Source organism: Coloeus monedula (genome assembly GCF_965178545.1).
Source record: "Coloeus monedula genome assembly, chromosome: 4".
Lineage (NCBI taxonomy): Eukaryota > Metazoa > Chordata > Aves > Passeriformes > Corvidae > Coloeus > Coloeus monedula.
Genome location: NC_138784.1, coordinates 19164782 through 19189067, shown reverse-complemented (window position 1 = coordinate 19189067; position 24286 = coordinate 19164782). Strand labels below are relative to the sequence as shown.

Here is a 24286-nt window from a genome sequence, read left to right as displayed (position 1 = left end):
TTGGTTATCAAGTATAAGCATTGCTTTAAGAAATCCAGCTGCCCAAAACCAGCAGTTACAATGTCCCCGTAGGCTGACAACATGGATTCATTTTAGCCAGAAAAGTAAACGGCACAAACAACTTACCTCTCCAGAGTCTCTGCAGTGTTTGCATTTTACTACTCCAGTGGTTTAAGAAAAAGATAAACTTAAGGTAAATCACACACACAGAAAATACAATTCTCTCAATCAGTGACCATGAGGGAAAAGAGAAGAGCCAAGACACCACACTGGAGTAAATCAACGTGTCGTTAGCTTGAAAGGACATGACATTGCACCCTCCATACAAAGCTGCCTCATGCAAAGACAAGCAGCGCAAGCTTTTAGAGGGGATACATAATTTAGGAAAGAAACAGTACAAGGCTATGACAGGAGCAGCCTGTGTGTGAGGGTGAAATGTCATCATTTGCCCAAACTAGCAGGAAACACCCCAACTCCCACCAAAACCAGCTGAGAGGCATGGACCATGACAGCCAGCTCCACACTGACATGCAGCTGGAAGAGAACCACAGGGAGCAGAATCTTCTTGGCAAACATAAGGGAAGGGATCTGGACTGAAGGGTACCTGATGCTATCAGCTCTCAGCCTTGGTAGTTCTGACCTGCTGGGTCACACGTGGCAGAGAGAATTTACTTAGCTGTTACTCTGGGCAAACAGTGAATTTTCATTAAGTCTCCTACGTGCTTTTAAGTGCTTCTTTGCTAACTTTCCAAACAGGATTAGCAAGGCACATTAAAAGTGAACCAAGTATCAAATGCAAATTGAATCCATTTGCTAAAATACTAATGGCCAGATAACAGTACTATGAATATGGACAGGAGCATTGTATTTGATGAGTGCTGCCCATGCAAGCAGCACAACTTACAGAGACAGCTGCCTATCAGAGGCAAATTAAAAAACTGGGTTTGAATTGAATCCTTTTGCTTTCAGGATATTAAAAAAAAAATTAAAGTACTTTTAAAAATTGTGTAAAACGTGTCAGATTCAACTTCCATTTCATTTGGATGCTACATCCTGTTAATGGCACTCTTAAACAACTTGTGCCTTCCTTTTAAGGAGCTGGCTTTTAAAGGGACATCTAGTTTCAAATTAAAAACAAATGGTGAAGCGATGGATGCTAGATCAAGAAAAAACTGTGCTAATTTCATTTCAAAACAAAAAGATTGCTCAAAATTAGAAAATAAGCCTGATCCATGTTTTTGGATGAAGGATACAATTACTAGGGAAACTCAGCTACAGCAGTGAAGTTGTTAATCATGATGACTTTCCTAAGAGTGATCCTATGTAAAAAATTAGTGATCTTAAGTTTTAAGCAGATCTGCTTCAATTAATTATCACAGTGACAGAGGCATACAAAGCCATGTACCAAATAGGCAGAGGCATCCTCCACCCACACCCTCTGGTCCAGGGAATGTGAGCTATCTGTCACTCCTTCCAAGCTCTGGAACGTGGACAGGAATGCTTGTGACTACAGAAACAAAAATATCTTTTATTCCTTTAGAGGAACATTCTGGGAGCTCAACTATGCACAGTGCTCATGGTGACCACCTCTGTGATAGCTACCTCTAATTAAAAGCTCTCAGCACACGCAGCTATGTTCTCTCCCTGCAGATGGAATTTTGTTAAGCTTATTAAATAACAGGATGACCCTGCACGAGAAGCAAATAATACACAATGTGTGAGTGAGAAAACAATGCGGGCACAGGAATAACAGTGCTTGGCTGGGGAGCAAGCAAGCTGTTAATTGTCAGGCTCAGGAACTGGTTAGTTTAAGTAGTGCAGAAACTGTGCTCTGCTGCTTTTCTTCCATGCCTCCCCAGGATGCCAAGGTGGCAGTGGGAGGCTGATCAGAGTTCAAGGACATTAACTCAAAGGCCTTATTTCTGACCACATATTCTCATAATCTTACAGCAGAGGATGGAGATGATATGAAAAGGACTGCGACAAGGCAGACTGAACAGTTCTCATTCCAAAGTTTTAAAATCTGCATTGTCTATAAGACAGTAGTGGATTTTGGGGGGGCTGAGGAGGAGGGCAGTGTCTAACCTGACTTTCGTATGTCGATATGTAAAGGAATTGATGGATCATATTTAAGCAGGAAGTCACAGGGGGATGTGTACCCTATCAATACATCTAAATTATCTGGAATTTTTTGGAGGGGCTATGTGTCTGTGTGAACCTCACTATTGCTATTTAAATCTAGAGTACAAAATGTGCTTCCTTGAGGTGTCAGGAAGCTTTTGTGTCTCTGTAGCAGAAATTGGTGGAGCTGAACTTTCTGGGCCCCTTTGTTCACAAATCCACATAACTAAGCCTTGTTAGATTTCTGGGTTAGTATCCTCTAATATGGCCTCATGAAAGATAGTGTTCAGTCTGCCAAGCACAGAGATCTAGCACACTCTCCTCTCCACCAGCATACTGACACCACTACTGGGATTTTGCTGGAGAACCACATCTGCCAAGAGAGTTTCAAGAAATAGAACAAAAATTACCAAATACTGATTTAAATTAGGTAAAAGAATGAAAAGAGTCCAAGAGTTTTGGTTTTGATTTTGATCTGTGATCTTTAATTTGATTCAAAAGGAGTTAGAAGACTGAACACATACAAACAGAGAGGTCCTGATCATTGTTTTATCCTTAACCCCTCTTTACCTGAGGTTTTGTCTGCAGTGTCTGAGCTCTTGCCATGGAGGTCTGCTTGTAGCCATTGGTACAAGACTACACAACATAACAAACAGAAATAAAAAAAGCAAGTATGAACAAAATGAAAAGATACACAATGTACTAGAGAAGGGGAAAAATATGAAGCAGACATTAAATACTCCTCCTCGCAATCTCTCTTCCCCCTGCTACCAGCAAAGGGTAAATCCACACGATAAATAAAACCTTCCATGCCTGGATTACTACAGAGGTGTTGAATGCAATGACAGACAGGGTAGAAATACTTGTCAAAATTAGTAACAAGATTAAATTCTCAGTACTTCAAACAACACGCTGCTTTACAGCTTCCCTATTATGAAAGACATCTTTGTTCACATGTTGAGCCCTTCCAGAGCCTGAGAAACTCAGGGGAAAAAACACATCAGTCCTTCAGCTAGTGTTGAACTAAACCCAAGAAGTGTTATGTAATATAATAGTGTTAGCTATGCTGTTACACCTTCAATCCTGTACTGCATGCCATTTTCAGGACTTACTGAAGTTACCTAACACCTCTATTCATCATTTGTCTCGTAACTGGGTGTTTTTAGACTAAAATTTGAATAAATAAGCTATGTTTAGAACTTGGATGAACAATTTTAATGTCTTCCAGCAACAGCTACCACTTCTAAAGGAAGAGCTTCTTGCTAGCATGTCTAACTGAGGCTTCTTCCAACTGGTTTGCTCATCTCCTGCAGACAAACAAAAATGTTTCCACAGATGCCTTGGTATTTCTTCGTCAAAAAAAGTCACATTCACACACTACACAAAGGCATTACACAATCCTCTTCAAGTTAAATCTCTTTTTATAGAGCTGGCACCTATGTTAAAGCTGCAATACCAATGACCTCTCTGGTGATTCACTCTCTAGGTGTAAACTCAGAGTAGTTCTGCTACAACCTCCTACTTGAGCTGTTAACCCAGACATCAGTTTAGAGGACCCAGAGAGTTCTGCCAAGGCCAGATTTTTTGGGAAGGCAGCCCTCAGCAGAGGGCACAGGAGTTCTTTTAACGGAGGTGTTTAGATGTGAACTTGTATTTTAAAATCATTTTCTCTTTTCTTTAGGAGGCACCTGAACATAGCCCACATTCAAATCTGCAGGATGATGTTTTTCCACCCCACATGTCTTGTTTCATTCTAATTTTGAGCTGTTTGAACTAAAAACTTGCATAAGTATTAAACTAAAGGAAACAAAACAGTTGTTAGAACTAGAGATGCCTCCTGCTAATGGCCCATATCTACACTATCTTTACAAGTCTCTCTGCCAGGGTGTCCTTTCAGCTCTCCCCTAAAAATTTTAATTCAAAGGGAATTTGGCATTGAGCTTCCACAGAGGTAGCCACCACCTTTGCAGTAGGAAGAGCGAAACGGAGCAACTCATGAAGTAATGTAGAACCAGATGCACTGGGACAGGTTCTGGTTTGCTGCCCATTTCAGTCCTTTGACCATTTACTATCATCAATCACAGGGCTAAACAGTCACAGAAGTTATGCAAAAACTCCTCCACAGGAAGTGAAATTGACAACAATGATAGAAATACAGAGCTATGGACACTCCCCTGGGTTGTACAGCCTAATTCTTTACACAAACACAATGTAATGAAACACTATTATTCCCAGAAATTAATTACGCTTGGAAAAGGTGCAGTATTTAAAAAATTCTATTAAAAAGGAGATCTGTTCACATAAAAGTCATTGCACGTCTAAATAAAGACAAAAAGGCTCTTAGCATGAGAAATTTAGTTTGCCATCATCTCTTCCTTCTGTCCTTGATTAAAATACTGAACTATCTGCCTACTAAGTAACATCATACAGCATCAACACTGTCAGTCTTAAAATAGCCCCAAGTCCCAGCTGCCAAGAGACCACAGACATGTCACTACACTAGCAAGTCAGTATGAATTATGCCATCGCTTTTACATAAAAATTGTATTATAATCTTGTCAATTCCAAAAAATTAAATTATGTCCGTTTGGGTGGTTTTTTGCAGTGGAGCAGGTGGAGTTTAATAAACAGGTACCCAGTGCACGGTGCTCCAATGCTTGGAGTCTGTCTCCAAAGGCTGAAGGCATTAGCAGGCAACAGAGGAGCAAGTATAAAACTGGACCTATACTTAAAAGTACAAGAAATTATTTAGGCTTCAGGACTTCACTTTTTCTACGAATCAACGTGTGGAATTCACTCATACTCTTCATGCTGCCTTAACAAGTATGGGCTCCCAATCTAGGGAAAACATGCCCCAGAGATCCTTGGCCTATCCTGTTCACATACAAGTGGCATATTTTCATTTCTATTGCATGTTTATATTCAAATCTGCTGTATTTTTTGAACACTTGGTATGGAATGAATGAGCATTTTTATTAATAGAGAAAACAATCTGAGCAACAATTAAAAGCTCATTTAAACTGAAGTTTCATACATCATTATTCTTAAACTGCCTGCTAAGTTTTTGTTTGGTTACACAGGACATGAGCAAGGTACATAAACACATGAAATTGAAGAGTTTGAAATGCAGCTCTCAGCTCCCAAAAGAACATCAATGATGGCAGAGTGACAAATGTTCAAGCAGGAGTAAGACACCACCTCAGGTCCTTAAACACAGCAGGATGCTAAAGCCTGTCCAGCGAGGGGATCTCTGGCTTTGGACCAACAGGCACCTCACTACTGCAGTTTTGGGCTGAACTGCAAAGAAAACGAAGGCATTTTAGATGCCATCACATCCCCTATGAAGTTTGAACAGCTTCCTACTCACTGCAATGCCAGTTTCCCACTCCTTGCTTCATGTGCTCACCTCCCTCCACAGACAGAACACAGGATGAGGTGCCCAGTCATGCCTTTTGCACAGCACATCTTCCATGCTTGTGCTTTCTACTTATTTTCAGGGACAGGATCAAGTTCAAGTGCATCTAATTTCTGTCTTAGAATACGATGTTGCATTCTCAGACTGGTTTTGGAAATAGTCTCACAAATACAATTTCTGATTCAAATGAATCTTAAAACAGGTTTTGTTCTCTACTCCATTGTGACAGAGGTAGCACAAGAGTCTTGTCCCGAGATCTGTTTGTTACAGTTGGTATTTCTGGAAAAAAGGAAAGAACCCACCAAAACCCACAAACAAGTAGAACTTACCATCCTAAAAGTCCCTGTACTATTATAGTTTAGGTTTGTGTGCAAGAATGCAGGAAAGAAAGGGAAGTTTCTCAGTAAATTTTGCTTTGGGGCTTTTTAAAGACAGGAACAGCCAGCTTTATTTTTAAATTTCCAGTCCACTCAGTTATCTCTTAAACTGGGCTGTATAAAGATAGATTTTTTTTTTAAACCACTCTGCAATGCACATTCTACCATGCAGCAGTATTAGTCTCCACTCATCAGGATGGCAAGTTTCAGGTGTTTTGTTACTTGAAGTCAGAAGCACTTGCACCAAAGCTGAGTTTATATAGTAGCAGAGCATTAATTAGTTCACTGATACAACACCTCCTGCCAACCTAATTAAGCTCAGCTTGCAAATCAGTACAAAAAAAGAAAGTTTAACTTGGCCTGGACCATTTTCAGCACTAGACAACTTTGACATCAACAGAGCATGAAGATGTCCACACTGCAGCTTGAATACTTGGCTAAACCCAGGGATTTAGTTTTCTTTTTACCCACGTCACACAAGCTTGAGGCCTCAGTTCCCTGGACTCAGCAATGTTACACTGGATTTCTCCAGTTTAAAAGAAGCCCTTCCTTGCTGATGTTGCCAAGAGCTATCCCCTGATGTGCTGAGCCACACATGGGATGCAAGGGACTCATGGTTGGGCTTTACTCAACACTGTCCACATGCTGTTGGCACCAGAAGGAAGCTATCCCCAGTTTCTGAGGAAGATCCATCTTCTTCCAAGTGCACAGTCCATAACCCAAACACTGGCACTCAAGATGGATACTTAAAACACCCTGATCAGGGATAGCCTCTTTGCAGCCCTTTGAAGAGCTGGCCCACACCTGTAAGGTTTAGACAGCTGGTTTCATTAGTGGGGCAAAAGAAGGATTTAGAAAGGGTGGACCCAGAAGTGGCTCCCCACTGTAGTGAGTTACTTCTTTTGCACACCCTTTACAAGCACAGGGTTACAGGAAGGCAACTGTCACCTGTCAAAGCTGCAGCTGCTAAGCTTTAGGAAAACTTAGTTAATATGTGGTCTTGATGGGAAAAGGGTCAGTCAAAGAAAGAATTTTGCTTCTTGCAGTCAACAAAGCTCCTTCATTGGCGTAAAGTAGAAGCACTCCCTTGTGTAGCACAAACTCTGCTTAGGGAGTTTTGAGAAACTGCTGTTTAAGTTGCTGCCAATAAGGAATCGTCCTTATGACAGTTTCCAAAAGCCAGTCTTCCACTAGTTTTCAACAAATGAATCCTTTTAGAAGGAGAAAAGACAAAAAACCTTCTGCACGCTGAAAAGTCACAAGAACCCTCAGGCAAGGTTTGAAATTACCAGCGCTTCCGGACGGAGCAGGGTGGCAAGCAGGAATGGAGATGCAGAGAGACAAGGATCTGCTGCCCACACAGCCATATTCGTTCTTTAAAGCTGATACTTCCACTCAAGAGCTACCTGAAAACCATTTCAATTTGGAGACTCCTCTCAGCTGCTTCAACCGAGCTGTACCACAGTAACTGGAGATCAGCATAACACTGCAAATGCTTTGACGGTGGGCAAAGCTGTCACCAAAGGACTGAGGCATTTATACAACATGCTGGATGATGAAGTTATTATTAGCTCTGAAAAAAGGAACAATGGAGTTTTGTCAACTAGAAGCGTAAGAACATTGTTAAAAGGAAAAAATGCCACCATGAATAAAAGATCAGCTGTTGTAACTACTTCAGGAACATCTCTGCAAGAAAATACAGGTGTTAGACAACACCAGCTTCATTTACAATCTGAAGAATGACAGTGAGTTTACAGAAGGGATAATTAAGTGCATCAGTGCACAGTAATTGTGCATGTAAGCCACATGAAGAATATTCTTTATGCTTGTGTAAACCTTAAGTAAATCATTACTAGTTAGATTAGTTAGATACAGCCTTAGGTTTTATTCATTGCAGCAGACCTCTATTTCAGACAAAGCATAAACCCCCAGTTTTAAGCTTTATCACTCCTGCCTATTTTGTGGCCAGTTTCCAAGTTTACTAAAAATACAGAAAGCTGACACCAGTACCCAATCACCAGGTCACTGTAAAGCTTCAGGACTCAAATCCAAAGGCATGGACAAACACTAATTTCTGGATCCAAACTAGATTCCAGGTGGAAAACCCAAAGCACAGCATCTTTTCTACCATGCCTCTAGATTTAGTTCAGATGCCTACAAAGGCTACCAGAAACGAAATCCTTTGGCGTCCCTTAACACCTTGGGGAGTATTAGGTGCCAAAGCATCTGTGGAAAGAAGGATCTCACTTGAAAAGGCCAGAAAAGTAATTGTCTCTGGGTACAGCTCACAAATGCCCTTGTGCCTCAGAGGCTTTCCTGCCTTGTCCCACTCATCCCCACAGACATCTGGAAATAAAGGCAATTCTGCAAGTGTAGTCCTGACCCTTGTGCCTCAAAAACACCACTTCAAGGCTTCTACCAGATTTCCTCTCAGGGGTATTTTGAAGTTGCTTGCTCACCCAACAACCCAGCTTTAAACCCCAGGATACACCTTCCACTTGCCATCAAGATCTCTTAAAGAACACAGAAAAGTGCAAAGGGCTCTGTATCTTACAAGATTCCCCTTTGCCAAAGCTCAGCAATGAAAACCAGTCTCTCACCCCTTCTTCCATCACATTTCCACTGCCACTCCAGTAAAAATCCCTCTATCAGAAGACACCCATTTAAGAATGGCATATGTTTCAAGAATGTTTTTAGACCCTAAAGGTAAAAAGACCCAGGAGAGCCACAAAAGGGAACAGGGAGCAATTCCTGGCCTGAAACCAGATTGAAGAGAGCCAGTGGGACTCTGAAAAGGGAGAGATGCACAGAAAGGAGAGTAAGAAACTGAGGTCCACTTTCAACCAAAGTGCATGTCTTACCTATTATTCAGTGCCCTGCTAGTAAGAGTTGAAAGCAAGAGAGAACAGAGATCTAAATACACCTAAAATTACTTGGCTTTTAAGCAAATGTTTGCTCTTTACCACTAATCCTCTAATCTTCTGGTGCCGGGATTCCAGGTTGATTGGCATACTAAAAATACATAGGTAGAAGGCATGTAATTGCTGCTCTGATTTTTACATAAACATGACCTGCCACCAACTACAGATCTACTTGAAAACCAAGGCTTTTAGAGCCACCTCAAACAGACACCAGAGCCCTCCTGGCCGTTGCACACAACTCCTGTTATTTCTACAGGACACATGTTGTAGTATTTTACACCTTCCTTGGGCATAAAGTGGAATTTCATGGAGTTAAATAAAATGCTTCACCTAATGAGGCAAACTATACCATGCTGCTTTGGAGCCTCGGCCGTTACATTATTACACATTAGAAACGGAGTGTTTCATACTGAGCAGAGCAAGGCTGCATTAGGCACGGACCACAGCTGAATACACTTTAGCAACTACAGTCTTTGTGAGTGTACAAAGGTCTGGAAGGTCTAATAAACACAAGGAGTACATGCAAAAGGAGAGAGAATTAACACAATGTACGGGTGTAACAACGTAACTCTGAAAAGTGTGCTGTCTTGGTGTGACAATGTGGGGCAGCTAAATCTGAACATCCTGTTGCAAAAAAACAAGAACATTGTCATTTTGCATTGAAAAAGTTGTTATTCCTTCAAATCAAGGCAGAAGAGAGTAATTTTGGATGCTTAAGGATGGGTTTCAATAGTCCCCACACAACATTCCCTATAAAACATAGGCCCACTGACTCAATCATTTTTCTGTGTTAGAGCACACATGCTCTCACAACCTCACACTTGTGCACACTTCCTCTCTCCCAAAGAGAGGGGCCTGGCAGGAACACTCTGCTCTGGGATAAAAGCTGCCCCCTGCACCTGCGGCTCTTCCACAAAATGGCCTGAGCAACAATAGAGACAGTCCTCAAACCTGGACACCAGCTGGCTCCTAATTCCACACAGAAATGCGGCAGCATCAGGAGTTCCTGCATTGCTCCTGTGGGATTAAAATTCCCATCTCAAATCAGGCAGGATACACACATGTCAGATTAAAGAGACACAGGCATTTGCATATATCTTCAGGGTTTGACAGGTTTGTGGTGATTTATTCTGCAACCTGCAAACACACCAGGAGCATCCCTGATGGATGCCTCCTCAATGCCAAGGTTAACAGGTCTGTGTGCATTGTATTAAATATTTACATTAAGGAAGCAATTTCTTTTTTTTTTTTTAAATATTTAAATGGGAAGCACACACAAGAGGAAAGACCCAAACTAAAAAATATTTGTGACAACAAACGATGCAGATCTTAGCAGTTACACAGCTGTTAGCAATAAGCTAAGCAGAGGATAGCTGAGCACAAGTATTACTGGATATTTGCTAAAATCAAGTCTGTAGTTTTACTATCAAGATGAAAAAATACTTTCTTGTTAAGGACTATAAGATGATTCACTAATATTAGATTACCACAGAATATAATGAATATTTCAAGGGCCTTACATGTATACAGGCAATCAGTCCAATAGGGCTGCTCTCCAAGTTGTCACAAGAACACGCGGTGCATGTGGGGAACAGAATTCCCCTTTGAAATCAAAAACACTATGTATGTATAAGATTAAAGGAATCTGAGCACTCACATACAGCTGCAAATTCAAGGGTCATAAAGGAATTCCAAAACATTCAAACTTCTACCTAAACTTATTTATGAGCCAAACCAACAAAGCTTCCAAAACACACTTCTTTTGCCTCTGTAAAAGGCTGCTTGCTGAAGTAGGACTTCACGCCAGGCTTTGAATTCAGTAAGGTTTATTCTCTGTTTATACTGATATGACAGCCTGAATATGACTTATTTTAATGCAGAAATATGAAACTTCAACCTGAATCTGTATTTTGTAGCATCAGAGTATCTATTTATAAACAGCCTGAGGAACGGTGGGTTCTGGGGGTGCTTCTGGTTAACCCCTTCCCAAATTATTGCCTCCCTAAAGAAACATCCTTCTGCCACCCACGCCAGAGCTCTAAACTATTTGGTGTGTTTATTCAGGGACCTTCTCCACCTTTCCTGCTTCCTTTCTTACACTGGTGCTTCCCAACAAAGCTGCTTTAGGCTGCAGGTTAAGCGCTGAGCCCCATTTCATTCAGGCCAGGAACACTTTGATTTTGCAATGAAGGTGGAAGATACAGCAATCCTGTACTAAAGGCACTAACTCATGTCACCTTCGCACCTTTCCACTGCTTTCTCCATGACTAAAGAGTTGAGGGATTTTGATGCAGCCTGCAGGGGTAGATCTTGAGCAGGTGAATTAAGGGCAGCAAAACCTGAGCCCTACACAGGTACAGCTCCTTCTCCATGTTAGGTCAAAGTGCAGTGGCCCTACCCAAATGATAACACACAGACTCACATGACCCTGCAATAGTCATCCAGGTGGACTCTCCAACAGAGGTCTGCACTTTCCTAGACAAACAACAACATTGCTGCATCTCCCTGAACTGTCAGGGCATGACAAAGAAGCCATTGAATCAATATTGTCTAAAATAAGTGATATTTCATAAATCTTTATTTTCTGCTTTGAAAAGGCATTTAATTGCAACCTTGTGTTAACCTGTAGAAGCAAAAGCACTGACTTCTGTTCTAACCCAAGGTCAATTTTTCCCTTTCCCTAACCTTTCTTTTACTTAGTATTTTGGAAATTGTGCTCTTTTAAGAAAGACCGTAGTTCAGTAAGGAAACTACAGTATGGTGTATTCCAAACAAAAAGTAACACAAAGCTTTGCAAAGACCCTCAACAAAAACAAAACTCCAAAGCTAGATGATGAACTTGGAAATTGCTGCACCTCCATACATTTCAAGTCCAACATATCCCTTTCTTCAAATCCATGATCTGTGCAAGCTGAGCACATACAAAACTTGAAACCACACATGGTCTTTAAGATGGAGAAAGGAGCTGCACCAGCTCAAATTTACTGTGAGGGTGGTGAGGCACAGGAACGGGTTGCCCAGGGAAGATGGGGTTGCCCAGGGAAGCTGTGTTTGCCCCACCCCTGGAAGTGTTGAAGGCCAGGTGGGATGGAGACCTGAGCAACCTGTTCTAGTGAAAGGCGTCCCTGACCACAGCAGGGGGGTTGGAATTACCAAAAATTCCAAACCATTCTATCATTCTATGAACTTTCCTGAAGAGCCCTTCTACTTGATGACAAATAATTAATTCCCTGACAAGAAGAACAGCTCTGCACTTTTCACAGTGCAGAGGCAGAAGAGGCAGAAAGCAAGAAACTGAAATGTGAACATAATGGTCAATCAGGAGTGTCCTAGGTAAGCAAGCAGGACCTCAGACCCCAGCACTGGCCATCACAGAGAGCATCAAATCCCCTCCACGTTTGTCAGGGATACAGGATCTGTTCAAACAGATTTGTAGAATCTTGCTACTCCCTCCTGAAACCCGGTTTGTCATCACCAAGGTAGGAGTGAAATTGTTCCAGCATCCCTTTAGCTGCCATCTGTGCTCCCACAGGGAGGGGGCCCAAACTTGTCAAATGCCTTGAATTAAAAAAACCCCACTTCTTGCATTAGAAATGGGAAGAGGTGGCAAATTCAGGATAACAGCCTGAAGCCACTGGCCATCAGCAGAGCACACTGCCTATAATTAAGCAAGAAAAACAGGTGCCCCCCAGAATCCAAGTGTAACAACTGCATTGGGGAAAGCAATTTTTGAATATCCAGAGACTCTGAAACTCAAAGTGGTTACTTGTTTAGGAAAAAATACCAGTCTTGAAGGACAGAAGATAAAAGGGGCTTTGGGTTACAGCAAATCTAGTTTCTGTTACTGGCCCTACCTCATTTGAACAGCCCAGCCCTCCCCATCTGCTCCGCCCACCTGCAGCATGGGCACAGCTCTCATGCAAGCCATGATGCTCCCAGCCAAGACTGGCAAAAAAAAAAAAAATTTTTTTTAAATCACTACCAGAGTTGGAGAGGTTCATCTATATTTTCCAGCCATTTCAGTGACTATTTGAGGATGTACACTGGAGACTCCTTTCAAAGCCCATCCAGTTCTGTAAGTACCCAGCTGGAGGGCAGGTTTTCAGAAAATTAGTGGTATTTTTGTTTAGTTGGGGCTTTTTTAACCTTTTACTCCTGCTTAAGAGAATGCCCCAAACCATTTCATCTCCCTCTAGGGAAATGGTGTTCCAGAAGGCACTGCTGGTAGCTAATACTCTTCTGCCTTAATGAATAATCTCACAACCACTAAATGTTCCAGGCCATCAGACACTGCCTGAGGAGACCATATCATGTATCAGTAAGCACAAGGCAAGGCTGGGCCTTTGGTCCCTTTTTCTTCACTGAGACCTGAAGGAGTTTTCTAGTGATGAAAGTATTCAGAGACCTGCTCTGTTCCTGTGTCTCACTTCACTCATCTCAGACAGGTTTGCTGCTCCAGATTTTTCCCTAAGAAGGAGGATTTCTTACGTTGTGTAGCTTATAATTAATTGGGGCACCTCAGACCAGAAGGTCTGCTTGCTCTCCCTACATGAGCTTCTGAAACAACAAAAACATGCTTAGCATGTGGCGGGGATATGGTTCAGAAGTTCATTTGGGCTTAGCTTTGTACAAGAAAACAGTTTTGACATGCAAATTTAGGCAGACTCATATTTAGCAGAGGTTTAGGAGGCCTAGAAAGCATTCAGAGCATGGCTGTGCCTGCTATGGATAACACATGAGCCCATTCCAGGTTGTTCCCAGTGAACTCTCATAGCTGCAGTCAGAGAAGGGATGACTAATGCTGAGCATATACACAAACAGACAGACCGCTGTCAGAGTCACAGAGGAAGCCGAAGAATTTCAGGTATAGAATCATCCAAAATATGGACCTGTAAAAGCAGGGGGATCAGGATTGAGCGGATCAGAATAACCAGATCAGGAAGGACCTCTGGAGGTTATCTAGTCCATGTCCCTGTTCAAAGCAGGGCTGACTTCAAAGGCAAATCATAGTGCTCAGGAGCAAGACAAAAAAAATTTTTGAGATGAAAAACTGCAATGACAATTCAATAGCTGCAAGGAGGAGAGAGCAAAGTAAGACATCAATATTTCAGAATCTTTGGAGCAAACAGTGTAAGGCAGGTTCTCTCTGATTTAATGCTTGCAGTGCAAACCAGGAGGCACTTGTGAACCTGCAAGGTAAATGCCAAGCAGGAAAACAGAGTCTGTGAGGCACTTGAGCTATGAATCAGCCCTTGCCAAGCCTCTGCTCTTCTCTTCAAAATATTTCCACCTCCTAGTCTTCATGTTGTTTAGTACTAACACATCTATAATGGTATAACACAATAGCAGCAGCATCTCTAACATCATCTCTTGGCTGGAGACCACACACTGAACTCATTTCATTGTCTGCCACCTTGCCTTTCCAGGAGAGGAGAGCCCGGCACACTCAAAGGCATCATTTGTATTTCCTGGATATTACAGCTCTGTGGACACTGCATCTTCTCCTGACTTTTTTATCTATGGCCACATACAGTCAATCATGCTGATTTCTCACTGTGAAGCCACTTTTTTTGGCAGCTGTCTGCTTTCACAACAAGGCCCAAGAAAAATACTCTGCACAGTTTCAGTGCTTCTCCTAGCACAGCTGCATCTTGAACAGGACTTAGGCTAATCCCTCCCAAACAGCCCTGTTGCTCTTGCCTTGCCACAGAGCAGCCTGCTGCAGCCCCTCTGACATTGGTTTAATGCTGATTAGTCCCGACACAATTCTGGTGCAGGCTTCCTGCCAGGCAAGGGAATGAACAAAATTGGTTTGCGCACAGACCAGACGACAGCTGCAGTCACTCCAGCTCAAATCTGTTGAATAAGGACCCTTTTCTTGTTTACCAAGATGAGGCTAAATTAGCCCAGCATGAGACAGAAGGACAGAGCAAATCCTAAAAGCCAGCGATGCCAACCTGGCTCTGAAGGTGTGAGATGAAACTTGGTCAGGCCCCAGCACTTGGGCTTAAGGAAGCCACAGGGGAAGTGCATGCTTTGTGTTAAGCAAACTCCCAACCCAGGGAAGAGCTGGAGTTTTAAAAAGAAAGTATTTTGTGGGGAAGATTACAAGCAGGATGCCCCCAGATTTTTTTCAGAGCCCGAGAAACAGTCTGTGCATACTTTCTTGGAGCATATTTTTCCCCATCGCTTTTTTTCTCCAGCCCTAGGAAAAAAGCCTCCAGCCTTCATAATCCCCCTATCCCCACACTGCCCTTGTTTCTAAAATGCAGAGCGGTATCCTGTTAGGAAGGTTTCCTCCTCAGGAGTGACCTATTGATTTGATCTGGAATATCACCTCTGTTTGTGGAACTACACACAGATCTCTTGACATGAATTACAGAATCCAACATCTTCCCAGAGGCAGCACATGCACAGAGGCAAAAGATGCATGTGAACTGCTTGCACAAACTTACTGTCAGCATGGCTGGTATTACTCAGGCTATTACAAAATGGATTTAATGGAAACGTAACACTGCTGAGCTTTCTGGTCTTTGAGAAGTCTTTAAACCCATATCCAAAACTGGATACAGCACCATAGGATTTTCCTTCTATATTTAAGAAAAGCCTGGCTTTTGGTGCTTGCAGGGTTGGCTGCTCACTGACTGGGGGTTTATGGATTTGCTAAGTAACTCCTCCTTTGGTCTGGGCACCTCAGCTCTGCAGAATGCTCTTTCCCATCACATTTCCTCCCTCAGCCACCAGAAACAAGGCTCCTGCCCACGTCAGCTACAGCTGAGGCACCACCTTCCCTGTTTTCCAGTCTATGCGTGGCCTGATCCAGCAAGGAAAAAAGCTTCAAGTGTTTTACAAGCATCCTCACAAAATGCAACTACAGCTTTGTGCTGGTTTTGGCTGGAGTAGAGTTAATTTTCTTCACAGTAGTGAGCTATGGCTTGGATTTGTCTTCCCAAGCCACTGTTACGCGTGCTGGAGCCCTGCTGTCCTGGGGATGGCTGAACACCTGCCTGCCCATGGGAAGCAGCGAATGAATTCCATTTTTTTTTGCCTTTGCTTGCACAGGCTGTTTTTAGTTTACCCACTAAACTGTCTATCTCAACCCACAGTTTCTCATTTCTACTCTTCCAATTTTCTCCCCCATCCCACCAGGGGAAAGTGAGCAAGCAGCTGCATGGGGCTGAGTTGCTGGCTGGGGCTAAACCATGACAAACTTCTTTCTAAGGGGGCTGCTCTAACACAGAATAAGAGGTAGAACATTTGCCTTCAGGCATGAAAAATGTGTTCAATTTTTTGCTTACTGGAATGAGGAGAGACTGTGTCTAAATTTCCCTCTCCCACTTCCCAAAAGAGGCGATATCAACCCAAAACGGCTTGCTGCACAACAAAAGAAATGCACCATAAGTACATTGAAAGAAGACATGCAAGAAGAATCCCAGCCATTATCCAGCTGTACTTTCAGTCAGTCCATGAATACATTTGGTATCTGCTCCCTGCCCAGCTTCACATGCACTGGGATACTCCTAACCAGCCCTCATATAACAGAAGGCTCTGTGTGGTATCTCTCAAGCGGTGTGTCTAGCCACCAAAGGAGATCCCGGCAACTAAAAGCATCTAAAGAAAGTCTCATTTTAGGTTTACTTCACATGTCACCTACAACACTCCCAAAAAGCAATATGCCATCTTTTATTTTAAAAAGCCAAAACAAAGTAACAAAAAAAGTGGTGTAGACCAAAGGAACTTTGCATTTAAAGCCATCTGGGGAACTGTGCAAAAGGACCTGGCCATGCAGAAAGCTGCCTCAGGTCACAATCTAAACACCTTTTTTCCTTATCAGCTGATCAATAGACAGCTTCTACACAGAGAGAAAAGCAAAAGCCAGTCTTTTTGAGGACGCTGAAAAGAAAAAAAAAGGAAACTTTCTTAGAAGACAAAAATGGACACAGAAGGGGAGGGGAGGTACAAGGCGAACTTTTATATATCTATATATTGACAAGACAGAAGTGTTACTAATTTTAAATTCAGAATTTATTCATGCAGTTACCAGTCTTTCTGAAGTTCCCCATTTTACCTCCAAGACTTGCTGTGTCTACATAAATATAACCATATCAAAGACTGAAGAAGATTTTAAGCATCTGAAGATGAGCACCAACAAACCACCAGTTTTTGGAACAGTAGTTTCACTTCCCTGAAAGTAGCAGACAGGGCAGAAAGGTCTCTCAGCAGTCAGCAACCGTCAATAAACAGTTCAGTAAATTTACCATGGCAGAGTTATTTACTGCACTGGTGCTGGGAAGTCACTTCTGCTAAAATATTATTACAGATGAAGCTTAGCAGAAGTCTCAGATCCAGCACAGGACAAGCAGTGCTTTCATCAACCCATCATCCCTCAGAGAACAGGCACTCAAGTGAGCTTTTGGTAATCCCTTTGCTACGTTATTCCCCTGTGACCAAGTTGCACAAGTTACCTTTAAATGGATCAGCACCTCGGGTGACTGATTAAAGTCATTGCTCATCTTGAGTGAGACCTCAAAGCAGGCGTGTTGATCGCTGTTACACCTCATATAGGTTTAAAGATTTGATATGGAAAAGTCTAAAAAGTCTAGTGATTTGCCATCAACCCTTTAGGACATAAGGCTTAGCCAGGTACGAGAGCAACACACAGCTGGCTGGCTCTTGGGGAGATGGGTTGGAGGGATACAAGGATCTCCAATGCAGGGAGGTACAGTCAGCTGGTTGGCTAAGCAGAAGGTGTCCAAGAGAGCACAGCTCTAACTCTCCTTTCATCCCTGTTCACCTCTTTTTCTCAACTTGGCAACTGTACTGTCTTGCATTTCAATCTTGTGATTTATTGAATGAAATAAATTTAAAACAAAGTATCTTTTATGCTGACCTCAAGCTGCTTCCCTTGAGAAAATGTTTCAGGCCAAGCGCTGGGCATTAGATACTGTCTTCCTTCAGGGTGGCTATGCCAGAAATGAGGGCACCAGAGCACCATCACTGTATGAAACTCTCTATCCTCTGGATATTCTGGAGAAACCAGCACAGCCCTGAGGTGGCTGTCCCCCAGGCTCTGTGTGGCAGGACACAGCCAGGCTGGCTCCCTGGCAGCAATAGGACAGGGGGGGTGAGAGAACCCCAACCCTGGTGCCAGAATAACACAGGCCAGAGCCAAGTGGCTGACTCAGAGAGCAGAGTCCACAACCGAAAGCAATTAAAGTATCACCAAGCCTAATTGCCAAACAGGTGTATATTGCTACAGTCTGTTGCTTTGTTACATTCCCTCCCAATACCCCAACAGCTCGAATCTATTCCTAACTCCATGGCCCCAGGTGTTCCTGACACATTACCATTGATACAAAGGCATGGATTGCCTCAGTAGGCACCATACTATGTAAGGCAGTTTGAAATTATTCAGAACAGGAAGCAGAGCCCCCATTCCTGATTTGTAGTCCTGCTGCTTTCCCTTCAGTCCCTCTTAAATGATATCCATATTTCTTTACTCACACATGACCTGAGTCACAAACAATTAGAAGAGAGTGGGAAAGCTTGCATTATGTGATTATAATCAGATTTTTTTGCTCCTTGTCTGCAATGATCTTCTATCCACCCTTTACAATAATGTAAAAAGCAAGGCAAATTCAAGCATGCAGAGAGAAGCAGAGAGAAGCTGGAATAAACATTGTTCTGTTTTAATGTGTCCTCAACTGTTACTTATATGAATGTCTAATTACCCTGGGTTTTTTGCAATACAAAAGCTGACTTGGCCTGCGCTCATGCCACAGGACTTGGGGATGTTTTCACAAAGGCAAAGCTTTTGAACAGAAAGTGAAATTGGGGAGACCACTCTGCTGCAGCCCAAAGGTGGGTGTAGGGTGGGAATGAGAGAGGGAGGAGGATACCATAGCTCCCACCAGCACTGCTGTGTGCGCCTTCCCCCAGGAGATGCGACACAAGGGAAACCCCACAAAATGCCCCAGCTGCAAGGAAATGCTTATGCTCGCTCTCAGATGGCAAAAATTAATCATGCACAAGGCAAATCCACAGGAGACCTGGGCTCCATTTGTTCCAGCACTCAAGGAACTGATGGTTGTTTGCTTTAAATATGTATTATTTCTACACAGTAGCAGTTAACATACCACTTATTACTCCCAGCATCTGATAGGAAGGTGCACATTGATGCTGGTTCACAGTTCCCATGCAAGTTACCCACCCATAACACAGGAACTGTCTCTTAGAACTGCACACAAAGAGTGCTTTGCAATTTAAGCTAACTGATAGAGGGGGAAAAATATAAACCCCCTTGCAAGCAAAACAAAAACCTGTTTCCAGGAGGTGTGTCTCCATCATCTTCTAGCTACTGTTTTCCAACACTACCAGCCATTAATCCTCAGAAAGATATGCTTCCACTTAAGAAGAAAATACTGCACAGAAAACGAAATAAGTTGGAAATTATAAACTTGCAATCATGACAGCAACTGCTACTAGAAGATTTTCTCTGCCCTTCTGGCTCCTATTTAGCAGGTTTCTGTTCCAGTGTAACCATAGGAACAGCAGTGAAGAGTCTCATTTGAAAGCCTTCACTTCAGCTGGTAGGTTAACTTATGAGACTGCAGTGGGCTTGAATATTAAAAACATTCAAACAGCTCAAAAAAAAGCTCAATTTCTATTGCAGGAGACAGACATCTATGTTGTAAACAGATGAAGTGCCCCACCAATAAACAGAACAAACCAACCCTACTGATGGAGGTTACTAAAAATCAGGCTCAATAAACAGGTTAAGAATACAAATCCTGAATTGTTTAACACACTAAAACCGACACCATACGTTTCCTGTAGCTGTTTTTTTGTGTAACAGACCACAGCAAGACAACTGGATGAACAATGACAGTCCTCAGTAACACGACAACTTCACTGCAACATTCACCCAAACACGTGAATTTAATATTCTAAATTTTACTTAATCTTTCAAAATAAAAAATGACACAGTTCTGGCACATCATCTTTCCTTTGGGAAAAAACACAAGTCAGCTATCTTAAAAAAAAGCCACAAGAACCAAGCCAACCAAACACATGGCCCAAAGACACAGGGATGTTAAAGGGAACACAGGTAAAATAAATAAATTATGAATCAAAAAGGTCCACCTAGGCGCCTCGTATCTATGCACTTACACCTTTTTCCTAAAGAACTTTAGACAGCCACTACCCTAAAGCATCTGTTAATTTTCACACCTTAGCAGTAAGACTCAAGAGTTGGAGACACATTCAATTATTCAGCAATAGCTATTTAAAACACTGTATTACAATAAACAACTGAACAAAAAAACAGATGGGAACATGTTCATGTTGTATTCACTACAATGACAGGCCTGTACATTACGGGAAAGCATCGTGTCCATTTTTTATAGATTAGTGAATACAGTAACTTTTAAGTGATTATTATGTCCATGATCTAAAGAAAAAGCAACTAATCTTTTGGTACTTATCTGTTTGATTTGCTGCCTCAGTTCAGAAGGAGTATCGACATTTTTCAAGCGGTTACAAAAATTACGGGATCTCTGCGAGACCACAAGAGAGATGAAGAAGAATATAAAATGTACGTAGATGGTTACTGAAGCTCCATTTTAGGCAACAGGATTTGCTGTCCTTAAAGTGGCTGCAATTTTCTGCTTAATTTCTTATCCCTGCTCCTGCTCCACAGGCTCTGGCTGGGGAAGAGGCAGGAAGCGATGAATATTCTGTTCTCAAGGCTGTCTTAGCATCTCTTGTCAAGTATTTAGCAAGGATCAGACACATCCAGATTCTTTTTCTTGTAACTTTACTCATTACCATTTCACTGCCCCTTTTACAATTTTCTGTCTATTGCTGCTGCTCAAACACACTCTTCAGTCTGTCTTGCACACATTCACTTTTAGCTGATGCTGAGACTTTGCTCCCACAGGCCACTCTCTGCTTTGCCTGTAGCAATAAGATTTTCAGGAGTGTTTGGGACCCCACAGATCCCTGCAAAAGTACAGCTGATGTGGCAAATAATGTGGAAAACCCCAGTACTTTTATTTTCTCTTTGGTAATATTGGCCATCTCTAACCACAGCTTCAGAACTATGATCTGTGTAGCCTTAGAGAAACTGAATAAAACATATGCTCATGTCACTGGGAGCTCTTCACATCTAACCCAGAGCTAGCAGCCTTTACTGGCTGGACTGTTGTCAGGAGACTACAGGTGTTCTACCAAGAAGGTTTGTACTGGCTATAAATAGGAATAGGCACCACAAGCTGTGCTTGTAGTTAATTTTGGATTTATTTTAAGAGAGAAATCAAAGTTTTCTATTTCCTGTGTCCTTGTTCTAAACACCTGTAAAGCTGAGTCAATTCACTTTGTTACAAATGCCACAAAAAGATCTCGGACATCCCTGTTCCAGGTTTTCACATTTCTTCTGTTTAATGAGCTTCATTATTATTGCAAAGCCCTGTCCCTGCTTTATTTACAGATGGTAAATTATGCTATGTTCAGATCCACAGATAAAATTTTCATGTTAAACATCTGCACGTTAATTACGATATAAAAGTCTCCACAAGCTCCAGTGGGTTCCATGGTAGGCTGTGATGGCTCAGAGGAGTTTTCAGCCTCCTCTGTTAAAAAGACAGCTGGAGGATGTGGAGGATATGAAGAAAAGGAAGCAAGCAACACCAGCTTTAAACTTCAGGGGAAACTGTCTCTGGTTTTGCAGGCAGAAAAACTTTCAAATTTCTCAAGCGTGGAAATTTTACATGAAGGAAAAAGGATTTCAACATGCACTGATTAAAAAAATGAAAACAAAAGACAGACATGCTCCCTAGAACTTGAGGCCCCAAACTTGCAAAAGAAAACTGCTAGGACACAGAAGAAAGGAAGGTAAGAATGAAATAAGTGAAAACCAACCGAAATGTAGGATGATGAAAAATATTTAATTACCTCCTTTTGAAAGAAGGTTCCCATAGCTACCTTACCAAAAGCTGGCTTTTGAAGGAGTAATTGTGGGGTTTTCCAAATGTGTAGCCAGCAACTCCCTCTTACAAAGATCCTGATCATTTCTCCCCTCCCTCCCACTCTCCCACACACTGCAAGGCAGTCCAGTAATATGCTGCAATTGGACACAATTGCTTTTAAAATTTATACCAAGGCAACTACTACAGTGAGAGAACCTTGCACCTAAAGAGCCTGAGGCTCTTCACTGCTTTAGAACAGCCATCCCTGTGACTGAGCTGGGGACATTTTCTTTTAAAAAAATTTATTCATTATTGAATAATTGCTGTAACCAAGAACAAAAGGCCTCTTAGAGATGTATGAACAGTGCTTGAGTTCTCCGTATGGATCACCCAGCTGCAAAGGGGGTGCTCCAAAGCATTGCCAAGACAATCACTACTCACAGCCCATCATTAAGGATTAAGGAGTACTTCAGATGATGCCATGCCATTGACAACACTTTAGGAAAGGAAAAACATCGTGCCTGGCTAAGCCAGAAAGCTTGTAAAATGGCCACAGACAGGACCTGTAAAAGTGACTATACCTCCACAGTTCCCTGGTGACACCACTCATCTCACTGGGATGAGCTCAACGTTGTCAGGTGAAATACCTGGCCCAATCCACAGCTGGGTAAAACACAGGGACAAATCCTGGGAGTGCGGACAGGGACTTCAATCTCATGTTGAACCTGTAACTGCATTACAGAACTAAGGTTCCTCTTGAGCTCTGCAGCTTTCCTTAGGACACAGAGATTTATGAGCCCCATTAAGGAGAAGGTAATGAACAATTGCTTTTTACTTCCTGGAGGCGAGCTCTTTTATAGATACGAACCTGGTGACTTAAGTCCACGCATGTTGCTGTAACTGGCACTGCTGATGTCACACTTTACTTTCTGATGCTTCCTTCCTACTATTCTGAAGAGGAAGGGCAGGAGGAATCCTGTTCACATGCATATTTCAGGATGATCTTCGCCTGCTTGAACTCACACATTGAACATCAAGTTCTAACATTTTAATGTGGTGGCTCAGGCATGTTTGTTGTAATTAAAGTTTAAAAAGTTTTCAAAGCAAGAATTTAAGTTCTACATTAATATTTCACAATGTGCTGCATTACCTTGTGCCATGCCCTACCAAATACTTTACACAACCTGCAAAAGCCTTTTATTCGGCCAGATACTGCAGTTCTCCAAGACACAGCAAAGCAGTGACCTGGCTCCTTCCCTAGAATAATGCACTCCTTCACACAGCCCCTTAGAGCCACTACTGGCCTTGCAACACAACCAAAAGGTTTGTCCTTGTAAGCTGAAGCCTTGGAAAACAAACTACAGGATGACATTGAAAAGATATCAAAAGACATCAAATTGTGTTTTACACTGTAAGGATATTTAATCTTCTCATCAGTGACGACTGGGCCAGGAGCTGCTACTCAGAAATCATACGCAGCATCCAGTCCCAGCCACGACATGTGCTCACACAACTTCCAAAGAGATTTCCCACAAGAGACTTGCTGTAGGCAACCATCACAGACAGTGGGACCTTAAATTTTCCTCAAATAGCCAAAGTACTTCATATCCCCTTTGTGAGGAAAGTTTTAGCAAGAGGACTTCCTCGATCCCACAGATACTGAGCACCAATTCTGATGAGGAGGCAGCGTTCTAGTACCACTAACTCCTCTTGAGGGGCAGCTCAGGAATACTGCCTAGAAAGGAGAAGGGAAAGGCAGGGAAGAGCACACAGCCTGGGAACAGGACTCTGAAAGGGAGCCCTGCCAAGCCTTTGTGAGCCTGTGCCCCTCTTCCAAGGTGCTCAGAGGTGAAGATCTGCAAAACCCTCAGCCAACCACAACATAAAACTGCAAATTAATATGGGACCTAGAGGCTCTTTTTGCCCTTCCTAGAAGGATTCTGGGGACCTTACGAGGAATTTTCTATAGGCAAGCCCAAACTGGAGGTCTATAAATAACCACATGTATACTTCATTGGCAGACCTGTAAAAAACCACTGATAAAAACTAAGTTTTGCCATACCAAGTTGCTTCCTGTAAAGGACTGAGACTGTCCAGTGAGAAAAGCTATGTAACAAATGAACTGGATAAAATGAATACATCAAAAATCAAAGTATTGATGGAATCATTTGGAAGTGAATGAAATCCATACTGATGAGTCCATTACTTTGTTTCAGCTGGTTTTGTGGAGGAGGGCAGTTTTGATTAATGCAATGATTGCACTGAACTTCAATCAGCTTAATATTTTATTTCTTCATATTCTTGACTTTGTTTGAAGGACCATGGCTTGTTAAGCATGAGTAATCATGCACTGAGAGGCTGCTGTACCACTTGAGAGAGGTTTCCAAGAGGGCAGGGTACACCAACTCCCTTTTGGGGCAATGCACACACTGTTGCTGCAGTTTATTAAGACTACTGGAGAGGTCCAGCATCTTCCTGAGCTGGAAG

The 24286-nt window shown here is 42.3% G+C and overlaps 1 protein-coding gene across 2 annotated transcripts in view; it reads right to left on the bottom strand.

Moving 5' to 3' along the window:
• The window catches only part of DENND5B (DENN domain containing 5B), a 101608-nt gene that overhangs the window by 55327 nt on the left and 21995 nt on the right, over positions 1–24286 (bottom strand). Inside the window, exon 2 of one of the 2 annotated variants that reach the window (XM_082279936.1) lies at positions 2692–2757. The exons of the other annotated variant lie outside the window; for it this stretch is intronic. Coding sequence (XP_082136062.1) covers positions 2692–2757 — 66 coding nt within the window. The remainder of the gene's footprint in view (positions 1–2691; positions 2758–24286) is intronic. 2 annotated transcript variants of the gene reach the window in all.